At 36.5% G+C, this 27,439-nt stretch overlaps 3 protein-coding genes across 5 annotated transcripts; 2 read left to right on the top strand and 1 right to left on the bottom strand.

The window, feature by feature from the left end:
- Positions 1–1,696: 1,696 nt before the first annotated feature.
- On the top strand, positions 1,697–25,670 carry LOC123548494 (alpha-2A adrenergic receptor-like). Of its 3 annotated transcripts, none has more exons than XM_045335792.2 (2): positions 1,697–1,872; positions 23,561–25,670. In XM_045335792.2, the coding sequence occupies exon 2, from the start codon at positions 23,607–23,609 to the stop codon at positions 24,933–24,935; it is 1,329 nt and encodes a 442-aa protein (XP_045191727.1). In that variant the 5' UTR covers positions 1,697–1,872; positions 23,561–23,606; the 3' UTR covers positions 24,936–25,670. The 3 variants fall into 3 exon arrangements, with proteins under 3 accessions (XP_045191727.1, XP_045191724.1, XP_045191725.1); XM_045335789.2 differs by lacking the exon at positions 1,697–1,872 and adding an exon at positions 21,109–21,290; XM_045335790.2 differs by lacking the exon at positions 1,697–1,872 and adding an exon at positions 22,851–23,046.
- Positions 15,031–17,231, top strand: LOC123546981 (putative nuclease HARBI1). The gene is made up of 3 exons (XM_045333692.2): positions 15,031–15,778; positions 15,961–16,572; positions 16,665–17,231. The coding sequence occupies exons 1-3, from the start codon at positions 15,423–15,425 to the stop codon at positions 17,020–17,022; spliced, it is 1,326 nt and encodes a 441-aa protein (XP_045189627.2). The 5' UTR covers positions 15,031–15,422; the 3' UTR covers positions 17,023–17,231.
- On the bottom strand, positions 18,341–20,875 carry LOC123564887 (uncharacterized). Its single transcript, XM_045358796.2, has 3 exons — positions 20,090–20,875; positions 19,469–19,828; positions 18,341–19,093 (listed from the first exon to the last, which is right to left on the bottom strand). Exons 1-3 carry the CDS (start codon positions 20,279–20,281, stop codon positions 18,341–18,343), a joined length of 1,305 nt encoding a protein of 434 aa, XP_045214731.2. The 5' UTR covers positions 20,282–20,875.
- Positions 25,671–27,439: the final 1,769 nt, after the last annotated feature.

Below are 27,439 nucleotides of genomic sequence, written 5' to 3'. Positions count from 1 at the left end.
TTGTTTAATGAACTGTAGTTAAAGAAACATGAACACTACTCATTGAGCATTGCTAAATGAAATGTAGTAACACCAACATAAACACTACTCACTGAGCATTGTTGAATGAAATGTAGGCATAGCAACAAGAACACAACTCATTGATCATTGCCTAATGAAATGTAGTCACACAAACGTGAACATTACTCATTGAGCATTGCTAAATGAAATGTAGTCAAAGAAACATGGACACTACTCATTAAGCATTGCCTAATGAAATGTAGTCACACCAATGTGAACATTACTCATTGAGCATTGCTAAATAAAATGTAGGCATAGCAACAAGAACACAACTCACTGAGCATTGCTTAATGAAATGTAGTCATATGAACAAGAACATTACTCAATGAGCAATTTTAAATGAAATCTAGTCAAAGAAACATGGACACTACTCATTGAGCATTGCTAAATGAAATGTTGTCACACCAATGTGAACATTACTCATTGAGCATTGCTATATGAAATGTAGGCACAGCAACATGAACACAACTCATTATGCATTATTAATGAAATGTAGTCACAGCAATGTGAACACTACGCATTGAGCATTGTTAAATGAAATGTGGTCCCAGCAACGTGAGGACTAATTATTGATCATTGCTTATTGAAATGTAGTCACAGTAACGTGAACACTACGCATTGAGCATTGCCTATTGAAATGTAGTCACAACACCGTTAACACTACTCATAGAGCATGGTTAAATGAAATGTAGTCACAGCAACGTGAACAATGCTCATTGAACATTGCTTACTGAAATGTAGTCACAGCACTTTGAGCACTACCCATCGAGCATTGCTTAATTAAGTGTAGTTACAGCAACGTAAACACTACTCATTGAGCATTGCTAAATGCAATGTAGTCATAGCAACGTAAACATTACTCATTGAGCATTGTTCTTTGAAATGTAGTCACAGCTCATAGAACAATACTCATTGAGCAATGTTGAATGAAATGTAGTCACAGCACATAGAACAATACTCATTGAGCACTGTTAAATGAAATGTAGACAAAACAACGAGAACAATAATCATTGAGCATTGCTTACTGAAATGTAGTCACAGCAAAGTTAACATTACCCACTGAGCTTTACTTACTGAAATGTAGTCACAGCACCGTGGGCACTACCCATTAAGCATTGCTTAATGAAGTGTAGTTACAGCAACGTAAACACTACTCATTGAGCATGGTTAAATGAAATGTAGTCATAGCAACGTGAACATTACTCATTGAGCATTGTTAAATGAAATCTAGTCAAAGCAACGAGAATAATAATCAATGAGCATTGCTTACTGAAGTGTAGTCACAGCAACTTGAACACTGCTCATTGAGCATTGTTAAAGTATTGTAGTCAGATCTCCGTGAACAGTAATTATTGAGCATTGCCTATTGAAGACAGACAAAACGACATTATTTGATAGTTCTCGTCTGTTTTACAAATCTGATGGCCCTGAAAATGTGCTTTATCCGTTTGCTAGACAGATTCTTAAAAAGTTTTATGCTTTGATCGGTGTGTGTATTTGCCGTTACTTATAAGTTTCGACTACCGAATTTAGTCATAACAAATTGTTACAAATGGTAGGTGACATCGATATACAGTTCGTGTTTAAATTGACTGTTAACCGAAGTTTAAGCACAAAAAAGCTGCGGTGTAGCGATCGGTAATTAAATGTTTAAATTTCAATTTTACGTGTAATTAAATACTTGAGTGTTCGTGTAAAGTGTGAAATAATTTTGAACAGAAAGAGACGAAATAGTTAAATGACAATAATGAAATAATGACTAATTGTTGAGCATGAAAAATACCGGTGTTCAAGAAAGGATCCTGTAAAAAGGTAAACTTTTATATATTTCTTAAATACATGTCGACAAGTTGAAATGTACAAATTTTGCAGGAAAAAAAATCGATTTATTAAGGATTGACTTTTTGATTTGGAAAAAAAAAAAAAACGTCATTATAATTCATTCAAATCTTGGCTTTTATTTCTGAAATGATTTTTCTTATCAAAATGTGATACGTATGGAATACGTATCTATGTTTTACAATGAAACAGAAACATTTATATTCAGTTGATATCTTACGACAATCCTATAAGAACAGGTGAGTTACATTTTGCATCAAGTTCGGTAATATTTTATAGTTTATGTCTGTCTTTTTCAAACTGAATACACTGTTATGTTTCAGCTGTAAAATTTTATCTTAAATAAAATTTGAAACCAGTCATCCATTATAAAACATACATTTGTGATTTTGTTTTATTACATTATATCAGTCTTAAATTTGTAAGTCTGACAAATCAACATAAAAAAAACATTACACGTGTATTTTTCAGTTTTCTTGAATGGTATGAAAAGTCAGTTAGTAAAGACACAACGCTTAAGAAACAAATAAAGGATATTTTATTTAAAATTGCAGTTCTGCGTGAATATTGTTTGTGCACTTTTATGCTTTATAGCGGTTTTATCCCGGAAACACAATTGTGTTTGTTGTGGCGATCTACTTGTTTTTTATCTATAAATTATGATATCATATTAATATTTTTATGCCCCCGAAGGAGGCATATTAGTGTTCAACTGTCCGTCCGTTCGTTCGTTCGTTCGTTAGTTCGTTAGTTTGTTCGTTCGGTCGTCACAACGTTAACCTTTTGCATGAAGGCATTTTACTCGCGAACCACTGCACCCAGGACCTTCAAACTTCACGTGCTGATAGTACTTATTAAGTATACCACCCCTACTGACTTTGGGGTTACCAGGTCAAAGGTCAAGGTCACAGGGGCCAACGTTAACTTTTTGCATGAAGGCACTTTACTCACGAACCACTGCACCCAGGACCTTCAAACTTCACATGCTGATAGTACTTATTGTAGATTGGGATCACTAATCATCCCCTACTCGACTTGTGGGATCCGCACTTGAGTCCAAATCGGTCACTGGTCAAGCACAAAGGGGCAAACGTTAACTTTTTACCATGAAGGCACTTTACTCGCGAACCACTGCACCCAGGACCTTCAAACTTCACATGCTGATAGTACTTATTGAGTTCACCACTCCTACTGACTTTGGGGTCACCAGGTCAAAGGTTAAGGTCAAGGGGCCAACGTTAACTTTTTGCATGAAGGCACTATACTCGTGAACCACTTCACCAGGATCCTTCAAACTTTCACTGTTGCCTCAAGATAATAACTTTTATGAAGCTATCAAACAACCAAATCCCATAACTGATCCTACTTTGGGAGGTCACAAGGTCAAAGGTCAAAGGTCACAACAGGATTGCCACAGAACGTTATAACTGATTAAAATGTCTTATATTTATTGTTTATTGAATTAATTTTGGTATATTATTTGTGTGTATTAATCCTCATTGATAGTAAATCTGAATATAACTCTTTCTATAGATGTTGTCAATTGTATCCATTCTGTATCTTCAAGCATTATATGCTATCTAAATTACCATTATTTTTGTGCACATTGATGAGACATAAATTAAATAATCTGTAGGAATAAATTCATAAGATTATATGCAGCAACTGTTTTAACAATGTTTGAGAGGACCGTATTTTCACCTCCCAAAACATCTGACCGAGCCACTATAAGAGGGTCAAGATACACATTTTGATATCTGGCAAATAACAGAAATAGGAAAACAACATAAACTTATTGTGTAGAATATAACCTTTAGCTCACTGTATGAAATTTTCTACATTTAAGTTAAATTCTATGATAATATAAGAAGCCGCAAAACTTTTGAAATTTTACCTTTATGTAAATATATTTTCTTCTGAATGAGACGTTATTGAAATCAAATTTGTCCAAATTTGTAGGTAAATAATCCCACAAATAAGGTTATACAATCTTAAAGGCCTTATCTAAACAAGGTGATTCTCTTTTTGTAGAGAATAAAATATAAGTGTTAAAATCACCACTTTTAAAGTCAATAAAATGTGTAACGAAAATGAATGGGTGAAATTAGGGTCATGGTAAAGGGTCGTAATTGTGTATTTGATTTCCTTTTGATGAATTAAACAGAAACGTTTATAAAGGATATTAACATTACAGTCAAACCCGACTTAAATGATCACCAAAGATTTCGAGTAAAATCAACCACAGTAGTCACTTATTAAAGATCAGTTGATAATACTATTAAACGTACATGTATATATGCGGAGACCACACTTTAGATTTGGGACAGCCAAAAACTGATTTATATCTGCGGATGATTTTTGTTTTCCAAGTTTAATACAGTAAAATACTACTCGATCAGGTATAGCTGTCTTTAGACCCCCACAATCACGAAACTACTTAAAAACTTCTAGTAGTCCCTCTTAAAATATGTTATTCAAAATGTGCTGCTTAGGTATTGCTAAGAACATTATTGAAATTTGGCAGGTAAATTAGTCCAATTATGCATCATAGTTACGATTTAAAAACAGTTTGCTAGTGTATGCTATCTTTCGATCCAGTCTGAATTACGTGTTTATAAATATCATATCGGAATAACGAAAACTTGAAGATGCACACACAGCATTGAAATCGTTGTTAAGGCATATTAAGTTTTCTGAAGTCCAGGATGTGAATTATGTGATATTTCTTTCTTTGAGTACGCCGAAAACTGTATTTAACATGTTTGCTTACAACCTTCCACCACTCCGTTCGAACAGCTCAGAATTTAATTGCGTTTCTGGTTTACGCCTGTATCACTCCTATAACGATCAGAACGTGTGAACACGTTCTGCCCGCTATGAAAAGCAGTTCACGTTGCATTTATTCTCGAAAATGTCTCTTAAAATCTCAAACACAAAAAAATACAACATTGGCCAATTAAATCATTTGAACTCAAAGAAAATTTGAGACTGCCAGTCACAAATAGGTGTAATTTAAACTTTAAAGCAATGGAAAGTCTCCAAGTCTCGTCTGAGGTTAACCGAAAAAGAGGTGGTGTCGGTTATATAACGTCCCATGCTCCTTTGAGACTTCTGTTCAATCGAGATAAGGGACAGTATGAAACGAAATCATAAAGGCTATCCTAACATTAGCTCATAATCCAAACAATGTGGCAAACTGACCCGTAACAACTCATGAATTTATACCCAAAACCCTTTGGTAATTTTAATATCCTTGCAGATGATCAGACGTTGCAGAACTGTGAAGAATATAAAGTACATAAAACGAGCCGGTAACAATCAAAAATTGTAAAACTCTTATGAACTTTTATGAAAACAATTTTGCCAAATCGCTTTATATTTATCTTTGATCGATATTCTAGGAATAAGTCGACCCACTAAGGATGTAATGGGTCGATAAGACTTTTGAAGGTTAAACACTAAGAAACTGAATCGCCGGTGGCACTCAGTCACTTAAATTGACCTCGTTCGCATACTCGACAACCACTCTCATCGATCGGAAATTCGGCCGTTCAGTTTTACGTCCACTCGTTTTAAGTACGTTGTCAGTCCGTCTAACTGTAGGACGGAATGATTGGCAGAAATTTTTGAGTAGGCTCAAAGTTCTGGAGCACCATTCCCGTTCAACCCCGTCCGAGCCAGTCCATAAAGTTCTTAGACAGACTGTAGAACGTCGCTACTACGTCTGTTCCGTTACCACACAGTTTGAGCCCGTTCGGTTACATTTTTTAGAACGTACTGAAAACGAGCTTGGTGTGATGGGGGTATTAGCACCAGGCCCCAATTTCACGAAACTACTTAAATAATTACTTCTAGTTAAGTCTTTTAAAATATGTTATTTCAAAATTGTGCTATTGCTTAGGTTATTGCTATTTTATAGATACATTATACTATAGTTAATAGTATTTGTCGGCAGTACTTATTTCAGTCACGAAAATTATGATATTTTTATTTAAGCACGATATAACAAACTTAAGTACTTGCTTAAGTGTATTGCTTATTTCTTTACTTCGATTCCAGTAAAAATTCAGAATTATTGTGTTTTGATCTATGAAATAGTCATATACGGTTCTGATATAGACGAAAAACTTTGAAGATGCACAAAGGGCAAAAACAAGCATTCGAAATAACGGACTTAGTTAAGCAATTATTTAAGTTTTTTCGTGAAACTGGGGCCAAGGTACTCGTGCAATTCATGTGATCATTTTCTTTCTTTGTGTCGCTTCAAAAACCTGGATATTTCAAGCATTTTGCTCTACCAACTCCTCTCCCCTCCACCACCATCGGTCGTTTGATACAGCTTTCCACGGAATTTAATTTGGGGTTATCTTGCGATCTTACAATGCCAAATGTATCACGTCTATATAAGCCGATAGAACGTGTGAGGAACGTTCTGCGCTATGATGATGGAGGTTCAAGGGTTGATTTTTTCGAAAATGGAAACTAAAACTAAAACATATATGAAAAAAAAAACACGGGAATTTTGCTGTTCCCATACCATTAAAAATCATTTTGAATAATACTGATTTACAGACTTTATTTTATCTTTTTGAGATTGCTGTCAGTCACAAAATAATTGGTGTAATTTAACTTTAAATGCAGAGGAACGGTCCTTCATAAGTCTGGTCTTAGGTTAACCAAACAAAGATGGTGTGTTTCGAGTTAGTAGCAAACGTCCAAAATAGCTTCCGGAAGATTTAAGAGCTTGCGGTGATCATTTCGATAATAAGTGGTCAGTATGAAACAAGAACATATCATTAGAAGTGCTTATTTCCTACATTTAAGCAGGGTCATTATCCCCAAACAAATCCGTAAGGCATTGAACTGACTGGAAAACATCATTGAAACTGCTGTTGCCCAATAAATAACTACTGGTACTTTTTTTAAATATCCAATTGTGGCTTTATTTATTGACAGACTGTTGCAAAACTTGAAGAATATATTAGTTAGCATAACAGCAGCAGCTCTGGTAAAACAAATTTCAAAAATGTAGTCGAAATTGATCATTGATCGGACTTTTAACATAGGGAAATATACAATTTTGGCCTTAAACTCGGCTTTATTAATATATCTTTATAACGATATTCTAGGGATTGTTCTACCACCCCTGGATTTCCATTAGGTGTATGAAATAGCAGATTTAACCAAAAAACCTTGAAGCTGTCTGAGTGGCACTTCAGTCCACTTCCCGAGAAAGTTTCAGTATTGGTGTAAAACTGAATACTCGACATTAACTCGTGACCTCATGGCGACCTCCGGGTTGAAAAATGGGCTCCCTTATCAAGTCGATTTAACGGAAACAGATACGGATTACGAAAATTTACTCAAGAAGACCCCTCGAAATGTCCTTTATTTTTATCGACGATACTTAATGTATATTATTCTTCCCGTTGAAACTTTTAGACACATGTTCAACTTGTATATGATTGTTTAATTTCCATAACGTTTATATAGACAAGTCCTGTTTATAAATTAGAACCATTTATCCATGACAAAAAAAATAGTGAAGAAACAACATATAACCAAAAGTGTTTGTTAAAGACCATCTATTTAAAATCATGCAAATTCTTGATCTTTTCAATTTCCAGGGGGAAAAATTGACCTTGAAGATAGCAGAGAATGTCTGAAAACTGTTTCTGTAGCATGTGATGCCCCATATTAAAACTGTTCGAAATGTCTTTTGAGTAGAGCACATGGGCAAAAACGGACACATAACGTATTATTTTAGTGTGGCATCGTATTCAGTGATAAATGCAACCTTACATTTGTATAGTATGTGTGCTTGGTGCCAAGATAATAGACCTTTAGAATGCAACTTTGCCATTTGTTAAATAAAAACATTTGTTGTAGACATTTTGACAATAGGAATGTAGGCTAATATTACAGAAATTAATACAGTCTTATCATTGGTCAATTTAAAGACATTAGATTTTGCTCAAAAACACCCGGTTAAAAACTGGAGAACACTTTAAGAAATCCAGCTTCCGAGTACAAACTTTAAATTGACTAAAGATAACAACCTGAAGTCAGTCTGATTTCAAAAGACCAACATCAACAACGCAAAAGTTAGGTTTATAGAATCTGTTTTCAATCTTTTACAAAAGACTATGGGTGCTGAAGTAGGCTCTAGTACAATGGTGTTAATATCAGAGAGGTTTCAGCAGAATAAGTACCCCATAGACAAAATGCGACAGCATATCTTTGGAACTGAATCTACGTTTTTGACATAAGAGTATCATTTCAACAGTAGATAAATTACATGGAATAAGCGTTGGTAAATGGCAGTGCAAAACCTCCATACGTTTGGACACCGGACAGTGTCCGCTTTCAGGGTCACTTAAGTTATAATTTTTGATGTAGTGACTTCAATCAATATATACAAAATATATGTCACATTCTAAATTTATATATAACTGATTCCATCATACTTCTCTTTTAGGTACAAATTTGTCATAAGTGTTGGCAGTGCTTACGAAAATAAACGTGATTTCAATTAAGATTTATTGCGTCTTAAAGTTTCTAAATAGGACACTGAAGGACATTGTCACATCTGTGTCTGACTCAGAAACCGTAGAAACTATAAAAACATCAACTTTAAGATAGAGTCAAGTAGTTTGTTAGATATGTAGCCTCCAGTGGCGGAAGTTATCAGTTAAATACTATGATTAATTTCGAGGACCTAAAGACACCAGTCACCAGTACTTTTAGCTGTTGCTGTCAACACTTGTAAAAACTGGTATCTGTCCAAATGGCCAGTGGTATATGCATGCATCTATATTGTTCAATAGTATTGTTTGCTTGTTGCTGTTGTAGCAATTGTTTAGCAACTGGCTATAGCTCTTAATCAACTTTCAAGTTTCAACCTCGCGTCGTTTGAGTTTGCCTTCTATTTCTATGTGACCTGGACGTGTAAAAATAGCCCCATATTTATTTTTGTAATCTTGGTATTGGGTGAGTATGTGAGCAACTGGGGACTACTGTTTTAAACAACAAAAAGAATCTAGAATAATTATGAACTTTATATTCACATTCGAAATATTCGGAATCACGCCGCTCTAGGGTTAGGGTTAGGGTTAAACTTGACCCGACCCTAGGGCAAACTTAGTTTTACGAGAGTTGTATAGGGAAAACCTTTAAAAATCTTCTTGTCTTGAACCACAATGCACAGAGCTTAGTTATCTGGCCTGTAGCATTGTCTAGTGGACCTCTACCAACATTGTTCAAATCATGACCGGTCTATGCACAATGAAATGAGCAGTGCCATGGCAAAACCAATATAGTGACTTTGCGACCAGCGTTCGCTAACAGTTTCACCAATTCCAATAGGCTTTAAAAGCGAACAGCATGGATCCTGACCAAACTGCGCGGATGCGCAGGCTGGTCTGGATCCATGCTGGTCGCAAAGCCATCATGTTGGTTTTCTCATGGCACGGCTCAAATGTTGATTCTTGAAATATCATTCCATAAGCACTGGCTATCCTTGATTATATTTTTAGGTTTGACTTAAATTGTAATTACAATAAATGTAAATCATCTTTTGTAATAATTAGATTTTACAGTAAAATTCAGTGTAGTTAAAGCTAGTTAATGTTACAACAAATAGTCGTTTGTGGAATGCTTCCTTCAATGTAGAAACCCTCCAAGTTACAGTCTCTGCATCAAAACTGAAAAACACACGTGTTATTTAAATCAGCAACAAAAAGTTCTAAAGTCAAAGCAACATAAATTACATTAAATAAACATTACAGATACAGCGGAACAGTTTGTTTTTGGTTTAACATCGTTTTTCAACAGTTACTTGAATGCCGTTTTTCAACCATATACCATTGTCCAATGTTTCCTTATTTTATTCACTCAAAGTAACGGATAACTTCTCCACATGAATTAGAGCTGTAGAGCCAAACATCACGATGGAAATCGCCCAAACCAGGCGATTCTAGCCTCAGGCCAATAGCTTGGAAATCTTGAGGATGAAATTTTACATACGCTTAATAAATCTTAATGCAATGGTATAAAAATGAATAGAAGCTCCTGGCGAAATTTTGCCCTGGTGTGAAGTTTTTTCATATAAAAAGCAAAGACAATAACGCAATAACCGAACAAAGGGTACTGACTTACACGTTTTCGGCATTTTTTTTTTCATGTATGTACCAGTTAATATCACTGTTCTTTTGATATCAAAATTCTTTCTTGCTTCATTACAAGAGCATCGTACAGTTAAAAAGAAACTTTCCCGAGTCATGTTTGTCTTAGAAAGGTAGAATGTGTGATTTTGACTCAGAAAGAATTGCGTTGTCAGTCGCCACAATATTTTGATGCCAAGTGTTTATATGGTCGTTTCAAGAACTAACTGTAGTTAAAAAGAATCCTCCTTCTTTTCGTGTTTGTCTATGAAACCACATTAGGTCAAAGGAACCCTTAATGACATGAGAATTTGACTCATTTGTTACCTCCCAAAACAAACTAAAGAAACCGAAATTACTAATCAGAAAACCGGAAAGCAGCTGACATTATATAAAATACATTGCACTTGTACAAAAAAAAAATTGTATTTTACGGACTAAACCACTTATTGAAAACAATCTTAAATTGTCATTAAGAAGGAAACAAACAAAAACACCAAGCAGACGACATGAATACTTGATAAGAACATTAAGGAAGTCTTGGAGCTATTTAAACTAGCAGACGATCATTTGTATACGTTTAAGTGAAATAATGAATGAAGAATTGTTTTCTGTCGCATACTGCATTTCCTGCGTGAAAAATCTCAGTCACGATCTTGAAATAACAAGTAAACCCTCTCAGACTGCACATTGCCCTTGTATAGTCGTCAGACCCTTCAGATCAGTCAAAGACACGCGGAATTTGTCCTTTTACGCGAAACAATGGGACTCCGGAGGGAACCTCAAGACCGTTTTGCTCAAGTGCACAAAATCATTATTAAAACAACCTTAAATTATTTATATGCTGTTTTAAAAAGTAGCATTCCTCCTTATTTGTGCACTTATTTCGTTTTAAAACTACAGCAATATTTATCAAATATAAAAAAAAATGATAAATAAAAATCACCAAACTTATAATGAAGTATCACCAGAACTTACATGAATTGTCTCGCTTTTTACTCTTACATGTGATAAATGAAAGTAAATCATAAATTTGAAATGTTGAATTTAAAGTTTTCAAAATCATTTCTGTCACTGTCAAAGCGGGTCTTTGCAATTACGTGGTATATGGTTTCATTACAAAAATATATACTGTATTATAATGTTTATTTTATTCAAAAATATTTTCTTACACTAAATTATTAAAAGTAAAAACCCAAATATCATCAAAGAGTTGTCATTAGAAGGATACTAGGTCGATATGTCGGTGTATATTTCAAAAGAAAGCAAATCAATTTGGTATTAAATTTTACCAATAAAGCCCATATTAAATCGTTATCTGTCATTCGATCTAACCCCCTGAGCAGAATATTAAAAATACAGTTGTTACAGATTGTCAAAACAATGACTATAGAGAGAACCGGCTTGTTATATCCCCATTAAAGGTACTGGACCCGTAATAACAATCTCCATTTTCCGTTCGATTACGTACTGTACCCGTAATAACAATCGCCATTTTCCATTCGATTATATAACAGTTGCTATATTCCGTTTAATTACGTACTGGACCCGTAATAACAACTGCCATTTTCCGTTTGATTACGTACTGTACCCGTAATAACAATTAGCCATTTTCCGTTTGATTACGTACTGGACCCGTAATAACAATCGCCATTTTCCGTTTGATTACGTACTGGACCCGTAATAACAATTGCCATTTTCCGTTCGATTACGTACTGGACCCGTAATAACAATCGCCATTTTCCGTTCGATTACGTACTGGACCCGTAATAACAATTGCCATTTTCCGTTTAATTACGTACTGGACCCGTAATAACAATTGCCATTTTCCGTTCGATTACGTACTGGACCCGTGATAACAATTGCCATTTTCCGTTCGATTACGTACTGGACGCGTAATAACAATCGCCATTTTCCGTTTAATTACGTACTGGACCCGTAATATCAATCGCCATTTTCCGTTCGATTACGTACTGGACCCGTAATACATTTCAACAACTAATAAAAAAATAGTTTAACAACTTTTAACAATGAGAGCATTAATTATGAAAAACCTAAATTTTGTTCAAAGTAATTCTAATATGCTCATAAATAAAATTGCTATATACGTATACCGTTGAAATATCATATGTTCGATTAGGTTATGCCAATTTTTGCAGTTGGAAAAACGATTTTACGATTAGAGAAAAGCGTCATGTAATGAAATGTATATTAATTTTTAAGATTTGGGATTTTCAATACCCTTGGACTGTTTAACAATAACCTCTAATTTCTTATTGAAACTTAACGTTAATTAATAATGGACTTTACATTTTGCCACTTCAATCTATAAAACTTAACAATATCTGATTACCGTAATTTTCACAGAATTAAAGATTTAGTATTGGAGGCGTAAAGTAATCAACAATAATAGGGAAAAGTTAGTTTCACATGTGGGTTTTCAATTTTTTTAAGCCATGCTATGAAACCCACTGCAATAGTCATGCATCAACATACAGTTATTTATGCAAATACGTAATGAATGTAACCAAGCAAAATAATAGAGACTCATTGGTCGTTGTTCTTGATGTATTGAATGTCACCTAGACGGCTTAAAGCGGAATTCTATTATGTGAACTGATCAAAAATGAATGAATAAAGAATCTGTAGTCATCATGAAAAACTGCATTGTTTGAAATGCATATTCATTATATTTAATTTAAAGTAGAAAGAAACACTTGCACATTATGTAAGTTTAAGTTTCGTCAACAAATGAATTTAAAAAAACAGAAGCGTCGCTGAGTTCAAGAAACAAATGTACATCAATCTCGTTACTACCTGGGTTACAATCCAGGTATTAAATGGTTAATGAATTTAAATCTGACATAAAACAGAAGTCCTGAATGCGCAAAATATATACAAAAGCATACTGTTAATTTGTTCATATTTAATAAAACACGTCCAGAGTTTTACAGTTTTGATGCTTTACGGCGTTCTGCAAAACTCGTATGTCATGTCTAAGCTAAAGCAAATTATTTATACAAAGTAAGAATAAATACTAACGAAAAGTAGAATAAATTCTCTGGCTGTCAAAAAGTAAAATATACAATATTTGTAAGTACATAAATTTAAATAAAAGCCTATATTTTAAATAGAAAATTATTTCCTGTACTAAGTTTGTCCATTGTTAAAATCTGACAGTTTAATATAACCGTAACAATGGTACAGATGACCAGACAAACATCGGATTAGTCGATTAATTCGATGAATACAGTAATACAAATCAATTTATGAATTGTTGCATAAAAATGTCATCTTATCACTAGAAATCAATTACACCTGTCCCTTACAGGCAAAACCTGTTCTGCTTAGTGATAAATGCGTCATTAGAAACGTATGGCCACCGTCTTTAGAAGTTAGTGTATTCCTTTTATTAATTTTTTATGTGTATATATACATCATTAAATGGTTCACTTATTATAACCCCGCGGTCAGTGTGCTAGCCATTTTTTTGTTGTTTAGTGTTACTGCAGTTCAGTGTCATTCGTTATAATTTCATGGATTTAAAATGGGAAACTACAAAATTGTTATAAAATGGAGTTTCCTGGTAAGTTGTTAAATATTTTTTGCAGAAAATTCGTCCAAAATGCAATCATTCTTTGGAGATGTTTATACAAAAACGGTTGGCTATTCATGACATTGTATTTCGCGGTGGAAAAAGAATTCATCTACCGTTACCAAATGTTGTCACACGGGGGTCCGGCACAATGCTAGGCTTAGATATTTATAATAATGTCTAAAATATTATGAATTACATTCAAAGCTATATGTAAGTGTGGGACCCCTGTGAGAATAATCCGGTTTACAACCGGTGTATGTTTTGGTCTGCGCCTCACAACAAAATAGTCCATTAAGTTTTTGTAGATTTATGTAAGAACAACGAAATCTGAGTTCTGGAATTATGTATTACTGTGTATATATTTTTTCATGTTGTTTGTTTTTATTCAACAAAATAAACTGCTTTTTTACTTTTTAAAACTTTATGCACTATGCATGTAAGAGACATTAGAATAAATTGTAAAAGTCTGAGGTACTATATGACATACATCATGTGAGCCAAATCTAGCTCCGGTAAAGAATTAGGTTGTTACCACTTCGGTCGTTAACTAGTGGAGATCAAGATATGTCACTTATTAACGCAACCGCAATATAAAGTCTGCAGAACATTTCTGATGAATCCAGATGGAAATTTGCACATTACCCTGTGGTTTCGTGTGAAAATGTTCTTTAGTTTACCCTTTTATCTTTTAGTACGTAAGTTAGTGGTCATGTGAAGTTATGCATATTCAGCCGTTGCAAAAAAAGATGGTTTAAAAATGGCTGCCAAACATTCTCTTGATACAGACACATATTGTATGTATTTACGGACAGGGTTTTTTTTATTCGAGATCTATAGGATGTTTGATTCGAAACAATATTTAAAATTTGTGGTTTTGGAAACGACTTAACTTTTGAAGGTAGAAAATGTTAAGTTACAAAGTTGTATAAGAAATACATGACGTTATTGTTTAAAAACGTTTCACAAAACGCCAGTATCGGATTAGTTACTTCTGAGCATAATCTGGAAATTGACCAATGGTGCCGTTGCATCCCTAGACTGGTTATGTATAGGCCTAGTATATGACTGGTTGTTGTAGCTCAATTTTGAAATTATCCAGCGGTAAGGCGGTATTCCTAGATCGGTTTCAAAACTCGGTTTTATAACTTTGCCATTGTCCGTGATTGGTTGTTTCGAGCCCAATTTTGAAGTTATAAAATGGTGCAGCTGCATTTCCGGACTGGTTTTCGAACTTAGTTTTTGGATTTTTACAGTCACGATGTGGACAGCAGAACAATCACGTTTGCTGCAATTCCATCAAACACAGCTGCAGTTTCATGACATCATTTTTTCCTCTTTACTTTCATGTGCCGAATCCTGTGTGTTTAAAGGTGGGTTCCCACTGCCGATCAGATCAACTCGATCATCCCGATCACCCAAATTCCCCGATCAGGCCCGACCATGCTCGACTAAAGGCGAATACACGACTTCTTCTCGACCTCTTGTCGATCACACACGATTTCCACACGATTATTCACGACTCCTTCACGACGTCAACCCGACCACCTTTCCGATTTCCGCTCGATCATCCCGACCTTTACACGATCCCTACACGATCTCAACTCGACCTACTGGATCTCTGCTCGATCGGTGTCAGATCTTTCCCCGACCCGATCGTCATAGTCGTACTCGAGTCGTAGAAGGTCGTGAACAGTCGTGTACCAAAACTTTTAGAATAAAAACTTCAAACAGTGTTGATCATTATCACTTCATCCTGAAACTTCATGGTATATGTTGTGTCCAGCATAGTATACATATTTATGGAGATTGAGCAGTTGCAGATGTGGGCCAGATGGTTAGAGCTCCAGAGAGACAGGGCCATTGCAGTGCTAGAGTTGGAACAAGAGGAAGAGGCTGAGGGTCGTAGGCATAGACGTAGGCGACAAATGCGCAGGAAAATATGGATGAAGCAGTGGCTTGCACGACGACCCCTGTATGGGCATTATGAGCAACTGCTACAGGAGCTAAACAGGGAAGACCCAAAAGGATACAAAAATTTCCTAAGGGTAGACGCTGATATGTTTGGGGAGCTTGTTGATCGCATATCACCCAGAATTCAGAAAAAGAACACCAACTTCAGGTAAATCATGGGTTTGATCCCCATCATTTTCACGTATTTCTGAAATAATTAGTCATCTAGTTACTTTTCCAACCAATTGACATCAACAGCTCTGTGCAATTGTCACTAATATTTAAGAAATTTTAATACGTTGTATAATAGCAGGCTAGTTATTACTTATCATTGTTCAATCTCTATTTCAGGGAAGCCCTGGAGCCTGGATTGAAGTTGGCGGTCACTCTTCGTCATCTCGCAACTGGAGCCTCGTATTCAGACTTGATGTACTCATTCCGAGTGGGAAGTAACACAATAAGTAAATTCGTCCCTGAAGTTTTGGATGCTATAATACAGGAGTACTCTGAAGAGGTTTTGCCAGACGTCGTCACTGCTGAACAATGGCAGCAGATTGCAGATGACTTCCGAACCAAGTGGAATTTTCCTCATGTCTGCGGGGCTCTTGATGGTAAGCACGTGAGGATAAAGAACCCGAAGAACTCTGGATCTCTGTTCTATAACTATAAAGGCTTCTTTTCCATAATACTACTCGCACTCGTAGACGCAAACTACAAATTCATCTGGGTAAGCGTTGGTGCTAATGGCAGTGCATCCGATGCCCAGCTATTCAATAACACTGAACTCAGAACCATGCTAGAAGAAAACAACCTTGGTTTGCCTGACCCTGATCCACTGCCTGGCGATGACATGAACACCCCATACTTCCTCATTGGAGATGACGCCTTCCCGTTGAGAACTTGGATGATGAAGCCATACTCCAGACGCAACTTGACCAACGAGGAGCGCATATTCAATTACAGGTTAGACAATCTTTTGAATTACTATTGGCAAAATAGCTATGCATTTAATCAGAAATTTGTTCTTATAAACCATCACCATCCTTTCATTTTAGGTTGTCCAGGGCTAGACGAGTGGTAGAAAACGCCTTCGGTCTTCTCGCTATGCGGTTTCAGTGCCTACTTGGCTGCTTGAACCAGATGCCCGAAACCGTTGACTTGATTATTCTTGCATGTGTCACACTGCATAACCTTATCAGCATACGGTACCCTGCCATTGCAAGACTGGCCGTCGACCAAGAGGACGAGCATAACCAATTAGTACCTGGTGAATGGCGCCAAGGAAGACAGTTGGCTGATGGTGATCGGACCCATGGAAGAAATGTGGTGACATCCGCTGGGTCAGTCAGAGGAACTACATTAAACACTACTTCAACTCCCGAGCTGGTTCAGTTGAGTGGCAACAGAATATGATTTAGTGTGTTAGTTACTTTGGAAAGATATTTTGATGAAGTGTATAACCTATATGATGCGAGTATGCACAAGTTATGTAGTTATTAAAGTGATTTCCGATATGTTTAAGTATATTATAGTAAGTCATCTTCTATTTGGATATGATAGTTTCCATGATATGTTTGTTAATGGAGGAAATAAGCTTCAAGTATACATGTATATACAATAGAGTTGATTGTTTGTTTCTTGATTTTATGCCCTTTTTCGAAGTATTTCAATCATATCACGGTGGTGAGTTAACTTAGAACATGACCTAAGTCGGCAACAAGAAATAGCCACATACCAGTAATTTACAACTTTCATTTATAGTTCACCCTAGTTTCTGAGCCAATCACCGTCCAGAGATTTTTCAAATTTCTGCTCGAATATGTTCCATATAAGAACACTTCTGCACAAATAAGTTCGTATTATAACTAGGTCAGCAGACATGGCGCGCGCCAAATAGCAAGCCCAGCCTACTGTCTGGAACGACAGAAGTGTCGATTCAAAATGACGTCACTTCTGCTTTATCAAGCGGTAGTTACGTCATTTTGAATCGATAACGACTTATCCAAGTTACCGTTCAACCAATTGGCGCGCTGTATACGGATGGCGTGATTTTCCCCCGATCACATGACTTTAATTGAAGGCACAGGAATGATAGTGGGCGGGGTTAACTATAAGTCGGTCATAGTTCATATAATGGAAAAAATAAACAAACTTAATACGGCGCTTCGCTTCGCTCGCTTGTATTAAATTTGGTTATTTTTCCATTATATGAACTATAACCTACACGTATAGGACAAGTTGCGGTAGCAGACATCTCTTCATAAGGTCGAACGTTTTAACTACCAGAACACAACGCTCACTTTTAATTGATTGATTAATTGTTTAGGGGCTGAAGAAAAATATTAAATTTTAGAATACATGTATTCTTAAGTAATTGCTACCAGCATGACCAGCCTTGTTTTGTTATAACAATACACATTTAAGTTCAACTTTTAATACTGACAGAAACCTACATAATAACAGGGTTATTTTGCCTTATGCCAAAAGTAAGCTAATTAAGTTTCTAAGTAAGATAAATTGCTATCCAAACAAATTTTACGAACAGTTTACATTGATTTACTTAAGAAGACTCAACAGTCAACAGTAATATTTATCAAGAATGAGGCTATTTAACCTTTATTCAAAGTAAAAACCAAAACGTCGAAAAACTAAATTCACAATGCACATAAACTTGAGTAAAATCACATCATCAAATCACTTGGCTGGTTCAACCATTTTCCAGTTACTTTGTTCAGTCCTTGGGTGCGTCATGCATCTCCTGGGTTAGGATGGGGGAACTATTTGGTGTCGAGACCATATCCATAGCCTGGCGGATGATAGATGCAGTCGTGGTTGGGGTTTCTATGGCGGGTGTAATGGACCTGTAAGCACATGTAGGCTGTTGCAAGATTGCCTGCACATTTGGTGGTTGCAGGTGAGTAAAACTTTTCAGCAGTGGTGTAAGATGGGCTGGTGGTGCAGATGCAGCTATATTGGTAGCTAGCTGAAAATCCTGCTGCATGTGATCCTGTTGCTGAAACTGATTCTGCTGCCATGCTGAGCCGAATACCGCTGATATGGGAGCCTGTCTTCTGTATATAGATGATGTAGGAGCGGGAGGGACAGGCATGGCAAAAACTGGATCTGCTATCTGTTGACCTACATGCCCTGCTGCCTCTTGGGTGGCTAGTCGTCTCTTCTCCTCTTGGCTTTCCTCCGCAAGGTCCAGAGCCAGCCTTGTTGCACGTGTGACAAACACATTCATTCTCTGCTGGTCCATTTGGCGCATCAAATACACCAAAAACTGGCCAGTGTGTGCTGCTGGATCTTGCGCAACTGTGATGGCACCACGCACGGACTCCAACTCGGACGTCAATGAGGACAGTACACGCGCTGCTTTGGGACGGCAACCAGATACTGCTGATGTAGAGGGTGCTGACGAATCGGAGGCGGCGTCATCATCCTCTGTCTCCTCCAAGACAAGTTCCTTTCTCTTCTCCGCAAACTGCAAATATAGAAAGTACACAGAATAAATACAGACTTTTAAGAAGGTGCCCCGATGGCAGAGAGGTTAACGCCTTGGACTGCGAATCCTGTGTCATGTGTTGGCTTGAGTTTGAATCCCGGCTCTGAAATGAACTTTTCAGAAATGTTGTATGGTATTTCTCTTGCACAAGACTTAAAACATAGGTCCACATATGGCCTTGTATAATAGAGATATGGCCTTAGCTGTCGTTAAATCCGAGTCAAACTTAGGCAAAAAAACTGAACTCCCTTTTATACCATTAAAATTTAGAAATAATTTAATGCTTGATTACGTATATTTCTTTTAAGTGTATACACATGATTTATACAGGATTTTATTACTACATGTACTTACTTTGGATCCCCTCTGAGTTCGCAGCTGTACCAGATAAGGGCGCAGGAATTCAAAGTTGTCCAAAATCCACTGTTGCCTTGCTGTGCGCTCTCCAGCACCAGATCCAGATTTGTTGGTAAGCTTAATTAGTTTCGAATACTGTGTTCTCATATTCGTGTACCAGATTGACGACAGGTCTCCAGGTTTGAGGCCCAACTCTGCCTCTTTCGCGGCCCATGTACTGTTCTTCTTCTCCTTATACTTGAATCCTGCGGATGATTTGTCGAAGAGGAACGAGTTCTCTCTTAACCACGCTACAAGGTCATCTTCTTCATCTTGCGTGAGTGTACGATGTAGTGTCTTCCGGGGCCTGATATCAGTCTGTAAACATTAAAAGTATACTTATGAATAACAAGGAAACTTCCAATTATGTTTGTTATTTTGCGCCTAAAATATTGCCGAAAAAAAACATATACATGTAGAGTACTAATTGTAAAAATACATGACAAACATAGCAGTGTGTTATGATAAAATAAACAAATTATGCATTATATCCTTATAAACACTTGACACACAAAATATAAGTCTAATGACAGTTGTTTGTTCGTATTCGAAGGGAAAGCAAAATCAAAAGCTTAGTACCTCTATCTCAGGAGAAGTCGGACGTTCTTCTACTTGCTCTTTTCTGGTTTGCTCGGCAGAAGAGTCAGTAGGGGGTATAGGCGACTCATTACTCTCTTCCTGGGTGGGTTCCACGATTTCAGGCTGAGGCGCAGCAACTGCACATTTACTCGCAATTGTACTGCCTATCGGCCTTTTGCCTTTTCTCGGCATCTTTAGTTTGTAGTAGAAATGGCTTGGCTGAAGATGTTTTAACAGATATTGGTTTGCTAAAGATGTTATATCTTCAGCGTCCAAACAACTTATGAGACACTGGTCAGCACGCTTTTCTTGCTTTAGTCACGTGAGCTCGTGTATGGTCGAACAGTGATCGGGGTTTGATCGTGTGCGGTCGTGTGTGGTCGTGGAGTAGTCGGGTAGCAGTCTTGATAATCTGGACAAGAGATCGAACAGAGATCTACTTAATCGGGATGCGATCGTATATTACTCGAGTAGAAGTCGAGAAGATCGGTTACAGATCGGGTAAAAGATGTCAATCCGACCAAACAAGATCGCTACACGATTGTTTCTCGATTAACTCGATCTTCAACTCGATCAATACACGATCGCTTCCCGAGCTCTTCTCGACCGCTTGGCTACACGATCGCTACACGAATTTTTTTGACATGTCAAAAAAATTCGGGTAGAAAGCCCGAGCGATGCCGACCAAGGTAGACCTCCCCGACCACTCCCGATCAATCATGCCGACCTACCCAGACAAGTACCCGATCGCTTGATCGGGCTTGATCGAGTTGATCTGATCGGCAGTGGGAGCCCAGCTTAATACTGGGGCGGACATCACTAAAGGCTCCTCTCGCTTTTGAAGTATTTCCCACGAATCTTTTAATCTTGTTGACATCATCTGACCCCATATCTTGTGATTAGCACTGTGAAATAAACTTTAAGATGTTTTTAAGTTGATCGGGAAATATACTTTACATATTGAGATGCAATATGGACAAATTAATTATGTGTAAGCGTTCAAGTGGTCGGGAGTAAAGTTCATGTTGAGCGTGCTGTAACGTGCTGTAATATCAGTAGAAAATTTTCATTCGACTTGAGCAGTTGTGCAATATATTTATTGAAAATACTTCTTAAAAAAATTGTCAATTTTTTTTTTGTTGAAGATTTCTCATTTGGATATTATTGCTGTGTGTTGAAAAGAGGTTTTCAAAATTATCCGGTAAGAACTTTTTTTATTTCTGAACAAAGTTTAAAAGATGGAGCAAAAATAACGAAAGAAAATAGCGAGCGTCGAACTTTGAAACTAAATGTAAAATAAGTGCAACTGTTTAGTGCCATTTGACTCAAGTTAGAAATTGTTTGCTTTGACACTTTTGTTATATATGCTATTTTCAGTTAATGAAAATTAGTTTTATAGGAATCTGTATAAATCACAACTTGTTCTTTCTGTCCTGGGAATGCATACTAATAAAAATATTGTAAAAATTCAAATGCATGAAATATATAATGTACATTGTAGTACTTTAAGTTTAACAAAATGCTGATGGACAGTTGGCTGCATCAGAATTTATATTTTATTGTAAGTGTACAACTTTAAGCTGTTGCTGCAAGCATGTACCTCAATACAGTTCAGCATAAAAATTTAACGTTTTTGGTTTTAACATTTCGTAAAAGGATGTCTTTTATAACATGTCTGATGTCATGGCTATGCCATAAATTTGGTATAATTAGGCTACGAGTAATAACTAAAGACTTCAGTTTTATAACATTTTGAAGTTGGCGTTTGAATTGACTTGGTCTGTGATTGGTATTTAAAGGAAGGATTTCAATGTTTCAGCACAAAAAGCACGATTATTTCACCTTGGACTTATTAAACCCCTTAAATGCTCGGCATGTTATATTCAGTATAGAAAGACACATGTGCACATATCCTCTATGTAAGTTGACATACGTTTAAGATTTAAATATCATTGAAGATTAGTTTAGCCATTTGACACTTGACATATTATGATGTGAATGTATGACGTGACACACGACGGTACCGACGGCACGACGTAGACGTCAACATCAGAATATAAGGCGTAGTATGTTTCCTTTGTGCATCGCGGGTAACGGCATGATATTATATAAAAGCCCAGACAGGATTTTTGCATTTTATCGAAAATCGCTCCGTTAGATATACTGACGGCTGTTTCTGTGGGGGTTTTTTTATTTCTGTGTTTTTAATGCACTAGTATTTTCTCAGTGTTCGTGCTTACAATACGTAGTAAACCCGACTCTATATAGGGATTCTTTTTTACATACAACTCCAAAAGAAAGTAAAATCATTACGTTTATTTAGTTTCTATAAATAACAAATCCAGGGTTAATGCACTGCAAGACAACAAAAATATCCTTTTCTCGGACAAGTTCAGAGTTTAATTGGTGAAAAAAACAAAAGTACAGCTTACATCAGATACCGTTTCGATAATTCGAATTATTAGATCAGTGCGTGTGAAAATCTTCCGTATCATGTTGGGAAATCAGCGTCTCCGCTAAATTTGGCGCGAAAGGGAAATAAACCTTAGAAAATTTCAAAATATACTCGTTTGAAATAAACAAGATAAAAAGATACTCAGCCGGTAATACTTAGGATCGTGTCAAAAGGACAATGTACTTAAGATAAACAATGATATCACGCGCAACATCTAATTGGGATACTTGTAATCTTAACACTTAGGGTTAGGACAAAGAATTTCAGTTGTAAATGGCGTACCAATTTAAAACAATGAAAGAAGCTGGATATGACATTACTATAAAAGCTTTTCGATTTTGAAATAAAATTGTCCGCGATGGTATCTTGAATACTTGGAACATTTCCGATCCAGGAAATTTAGTTTGAAGTGAAAATCAGAAAAACATTTGTGACTTAAAAAGTTAGTCGCCCCATTCTGACGGATCAGGTTGCGAAGTTTTCATAAATTTATGGAGAACAAGCAAGTACTGGGCCTGAGATTATAAAACTAAGTTTGGAGACCAGTCTTAAAACGTTCGAGCAGCTGATAGGTTGTTTCTCAACACAGCGTAAAACCGACCAATGACAATGTTTCATTTTTCCACATTGCTTTTACAGCAATGGACCCACTTACGGTCTAAAAGAACACTTAATTAAAATGACGCCACACTTTTAAAAACCACGGTAATACACCAGTCAGATGCAACTTCTGAAATAGTGGACTTGATGAACCATCAGTGGTCACTAAACCTAGTAACCTTCCTTTCGGGTCAAACAATATATATACCACAACGGTCGTGTGTATTTTATGGATACTTTATGTTGTTTGTGTGACCTTTGGATGTTTGATTGGCACTGTTTATTTGCTTTGTTAGCATGATTGCTTGTCAGACAAGTAGATTAATATTTGTTATTGCACGGGCTTGTAGGTAATAGCATATTTGAAAATTATGCCAGTCATAAATATATTGACGACTATTTTATTCTCATTTCAGGATTCGACCAGATGCAATGACAGCTGAAGCAAACTAGAGCACAGCCATGAATTCTACGTCCAATTTTACATCCAGTGTCGTACCAGGTGCACCCGTGGGTGTGGCTCAAATTACAACTTCAACGGTGCCGAACACAACAACGCTGAGTGAAGATGACCTATTTGAAATACTCGTTCGACATAACGACGCAAAAGCAACTTTGTATATTCCAGTTATTGTGTACATGATCATTTTGACAGTGGTGGGAACATTTGGAAATATTCTAGTTTGCTGTGTGTACTGTTGTAAACCTACAAAATCATCTTCGCATTTTTTCATCTTGGCGCTGGCCGTCCTTGACCTTTTGACATGTATAATCGGAATGCCTACGGAAATTACCGATCTTAGATATCCCTACATGTTTTACGCTTCGGCTGCATGTAAACTTCTAAGATTCGTGGAATCTGTTACAACAATCGGATCTTCAATGATTTTGATATCAGTAGCCGTGGACAGATATTTGCGAATATGCAAATTAGGCAAAATGATCTCAGTAAAGGCCTCCAAAAAGATATGCGTAGTGGCAATGTTTGTTGGTGTTGCTCTTTCCTGGCCGGCGTGTTTGATTTTTGGTCGTGCTACAGAGGAGCTTGAATCCGGCGTGTGGGGAGTGGACTGTTCCACGGACGATTCCATGCATGGGACACTTTGGACGCCAATTTACTATGGCTTCCTTGGTCTACTTTTCATCTGCTGCCTTGTTTTCTTCTCTGTTATATACATTCAAATAGGGCTTCAAATATGGCGACAGAAGAAAGCAAAAATCGGCCAAAAATCAAACAGAGAATCTGAAATTTCGACAAAATCAGGGCGAACATTCAGCAGTAGCTCGACACGTGACTCCAGTGATCCAGTGGAAGAGGTCAAAGGTAATGCACCAGACGATAATGGATCGGACCCAATCAGTACCGACATGTCTTCAGAACAAATGAATGACTCTTACTCAAAGAAAAAGTGCATTAAAAACAATAACAAAGACAGAAAATTTTCATCTATTTCGTCGGCGAGTGTGAAATCCACCGCACCTACAAAACGAAAAATTAAAGTCACTCGGACCACCGTTGTCCTCTTCGCCGTGACGGTCGCTTATGTCATTAGTTATCTACCATTTCTAATTATAATGGTTATCCGCAGCATCAAAAAGGACTTTGAAGACAATCTTACGCCGACACAAGAAGTGGTGTTCAAATTTTGCGTAAAGTCATATTTCATAAATAACGCGATCAATCCAATTATTTATAGTTTCCTGAATATAAACTTCCGAAAAGACGCAAAGAAAATGCTTTTGCGGATTTTTGGCGCGTGCTGTTGTTGCAGGCGACACAATAGCGTCTGACTATATGATAGGAAATCCGACAAAGCAAAGAGGTACAAGAATGTGTGTTTTAACGAAGAATCTATTGAACTGTGCTAAAATTAATGCGATATGAAAGGGAAGGTTGATAAGTACGATCTGCTATTGTGAAAAAGTACGCTTCAACACTTACTTTATATTATTAATATTAACGAGGCAATCTTCTTACATGTATACAGTGCTTCACTCGAATTCCAAAAACTGTTAACAAATAAATTTGCCCTTTCAGTATACAATGCCTCTAGTTTGGCAATTCAATTTACAACGATGATTTCCTGCTTTGTAATGCGATGTACTTTATTCTGTTTGTTTCATTATTTTGCACGAAAAACAAAAAGATCATTTATACTGTATTTTATGAAAGTGTTAAAGTACTTTCGTTAGATATATTATTTTCTAATGTGACTAAGATCAAGTCTGTGAAAATGTTGTGCATTTAAGAAATTCTAAATTAACGTAAATAAATATTTTGTTATATAATATTTATACTATATTTCGTCTGAAGAAATCCCACAAGAGCCTTGTGCTATGTGGCAATTTTTTGCAGAAACCTGTGTGCTGGCACGTTTTGCTTTGTTGCATTTACAAATATTTAGTGCAATTCCTCATTGTGTATTTATGTATATATTTTCTGTAACATAAATATTTATTTCTTGTTTATAATTTGTTCAGGTCTAAATAATTCCTTATTTCGAAAGAATAAATTCATAAATAATAGGTTAAGTTGTTATTCATTTCAACAGAGAGTAGAACAAAGTAATACACAACCATTACTGATAAGTGGAGTTCTCGGACCAGACCTCAATGATAGAGTATCTCTTGTGATTCTGTAATCATCAGCAATTAAAATTTTAACTTAAAGCTGTACGCCTCTAGATTTATATCATACCGTTTGAAATTTAGAATTTCTTAAGCTAGTAACTGCAGCTTAGAGGAAGTGATTGCGTGAGTTTTAGGAATTTTTTTTAACATTCAGCCTGCTGGCGGCAAGTGATTCTGCCTTTGCGACCAGTGCTGACCAAGATCAGCCTGCACATCCGTGCAAGCTGATCATGGTTTGCACTGTTCAGTCATGAGCATGCATCAGGGTAGAACCACTGACCTTCCGTAAGCCAGCTTGATGATTTCCTCAAATGGAAGAATTCTACAACCAAAACAAGTATTCAAACTTATAGCAGTGAGGAGCAAGTGATTCCAAGTCAAAGAACTTAACCAGTTGGCAAGGGAGGCCCTTCATAAGGGTCATCAACTGACCACATAGAAATCATCTTATCAAGTATGGTAGCCAATGATCCAGAAAAGGAATTATTAGCATTCTCAAGGTCACTTTCACCTTAACATCTCACCTACTGTGCCCAATATAAATAGAGGAATGTTGGTAAGAAGTTGAATACAGGGTCTCGAAAACATACCCAGTGTTAAGACAATTATTGTGACCTTCACCTTTGACATACCGAAACCATTCTAAAATTGGGCTCATCTACAGACTATCCAAAAACAAGCCATGCAATTTGATTATGATTGCTCTATTGCTCAAGATATAGACCAGATACCTATTAGGTTTAAGTAACAGTAACCTTGACCTTTTGATATAATAAAAATCAAAACTTGTTATGAAAAAATTTAGGGCCTAACTCCAGTGAAAATCACTGAACCATAATATTCCAATGACATACATAACTAGGCTTGGTACTGATTACTCCTGTGAAGTTTGGTTTAATTCAAACCAATGGCATAGGAATAGCATAGACATCACAGAATTCGACAAATCAAGGGTCGTAACTCCAATGAAAATCATTAAACTGGAACGTGCATATGGACAACTACACTTCACACTGATCACTAGTGAGGTTTTTTTTTATCAATTTCAGCCCAATGGCAAATAGTGTAAACACTGTAAAATTCAATAAATAAAGGACCATAACTCTTTTGAAAATCACTGAACCATAACATGGCTACTAGGCGTTACCTTGAAAACACCTTTAGTGTTCGGTGGAAATCTGCCCAAAGGTGTGAGAGAGTAGCCATAAAATCATAAAGTTTGACAAAGGACCATTATGCAGATGAAAGTTGCTGAACTGGCATATGCCCATGATATGAATAACAAGTAAATTCGATGAATTGGTATCCCCCGCCAAAAGGGTCTGTGGTGAGGAACAGCAAAAGACTATACCCAGCAAAAAGTTAAGAATGTTACAAAGAAGCAAATAATTTCATCAGTCAAAATTAAATTAACAGAAAATGAATGTTTTTTTTTTGGGGGGGTGGGGGGGGGGTGAGGGTACAAAAGTTTACATGTTGATAAAGTTTGACAAAGGACCATTATGCAGATGAAAGTTGCTGAACTGGCATATGCCCATGATATGAATAACAAGTAAATTCGATGAATTGGTATCCCCCGCCAAAAGGGTCTGTGGTGAGGAACAGCAAAAGACTATACCCAGCAAAAAGTTAAGAATGTTACAAAGAAGCAAATAATTTCATCA

This window comes from Mercenaria mercenaria, chromosome 6, assembly GCF_021730395.1.
Source record: "Mercenaria mercenaria strain notata chromosome 6, MADL_Memer_1, whole genome shotgun sequence".
Lineage (NCBI taxonomy): Eukaryota > Metazoa > Mollusca > Bivalvia > Venerida > Veneridae > Mercenaria > Mercenaria mercenaria.
This window is presented reverse-complemented; position numbering and strand designations above follow the sequence as displayed.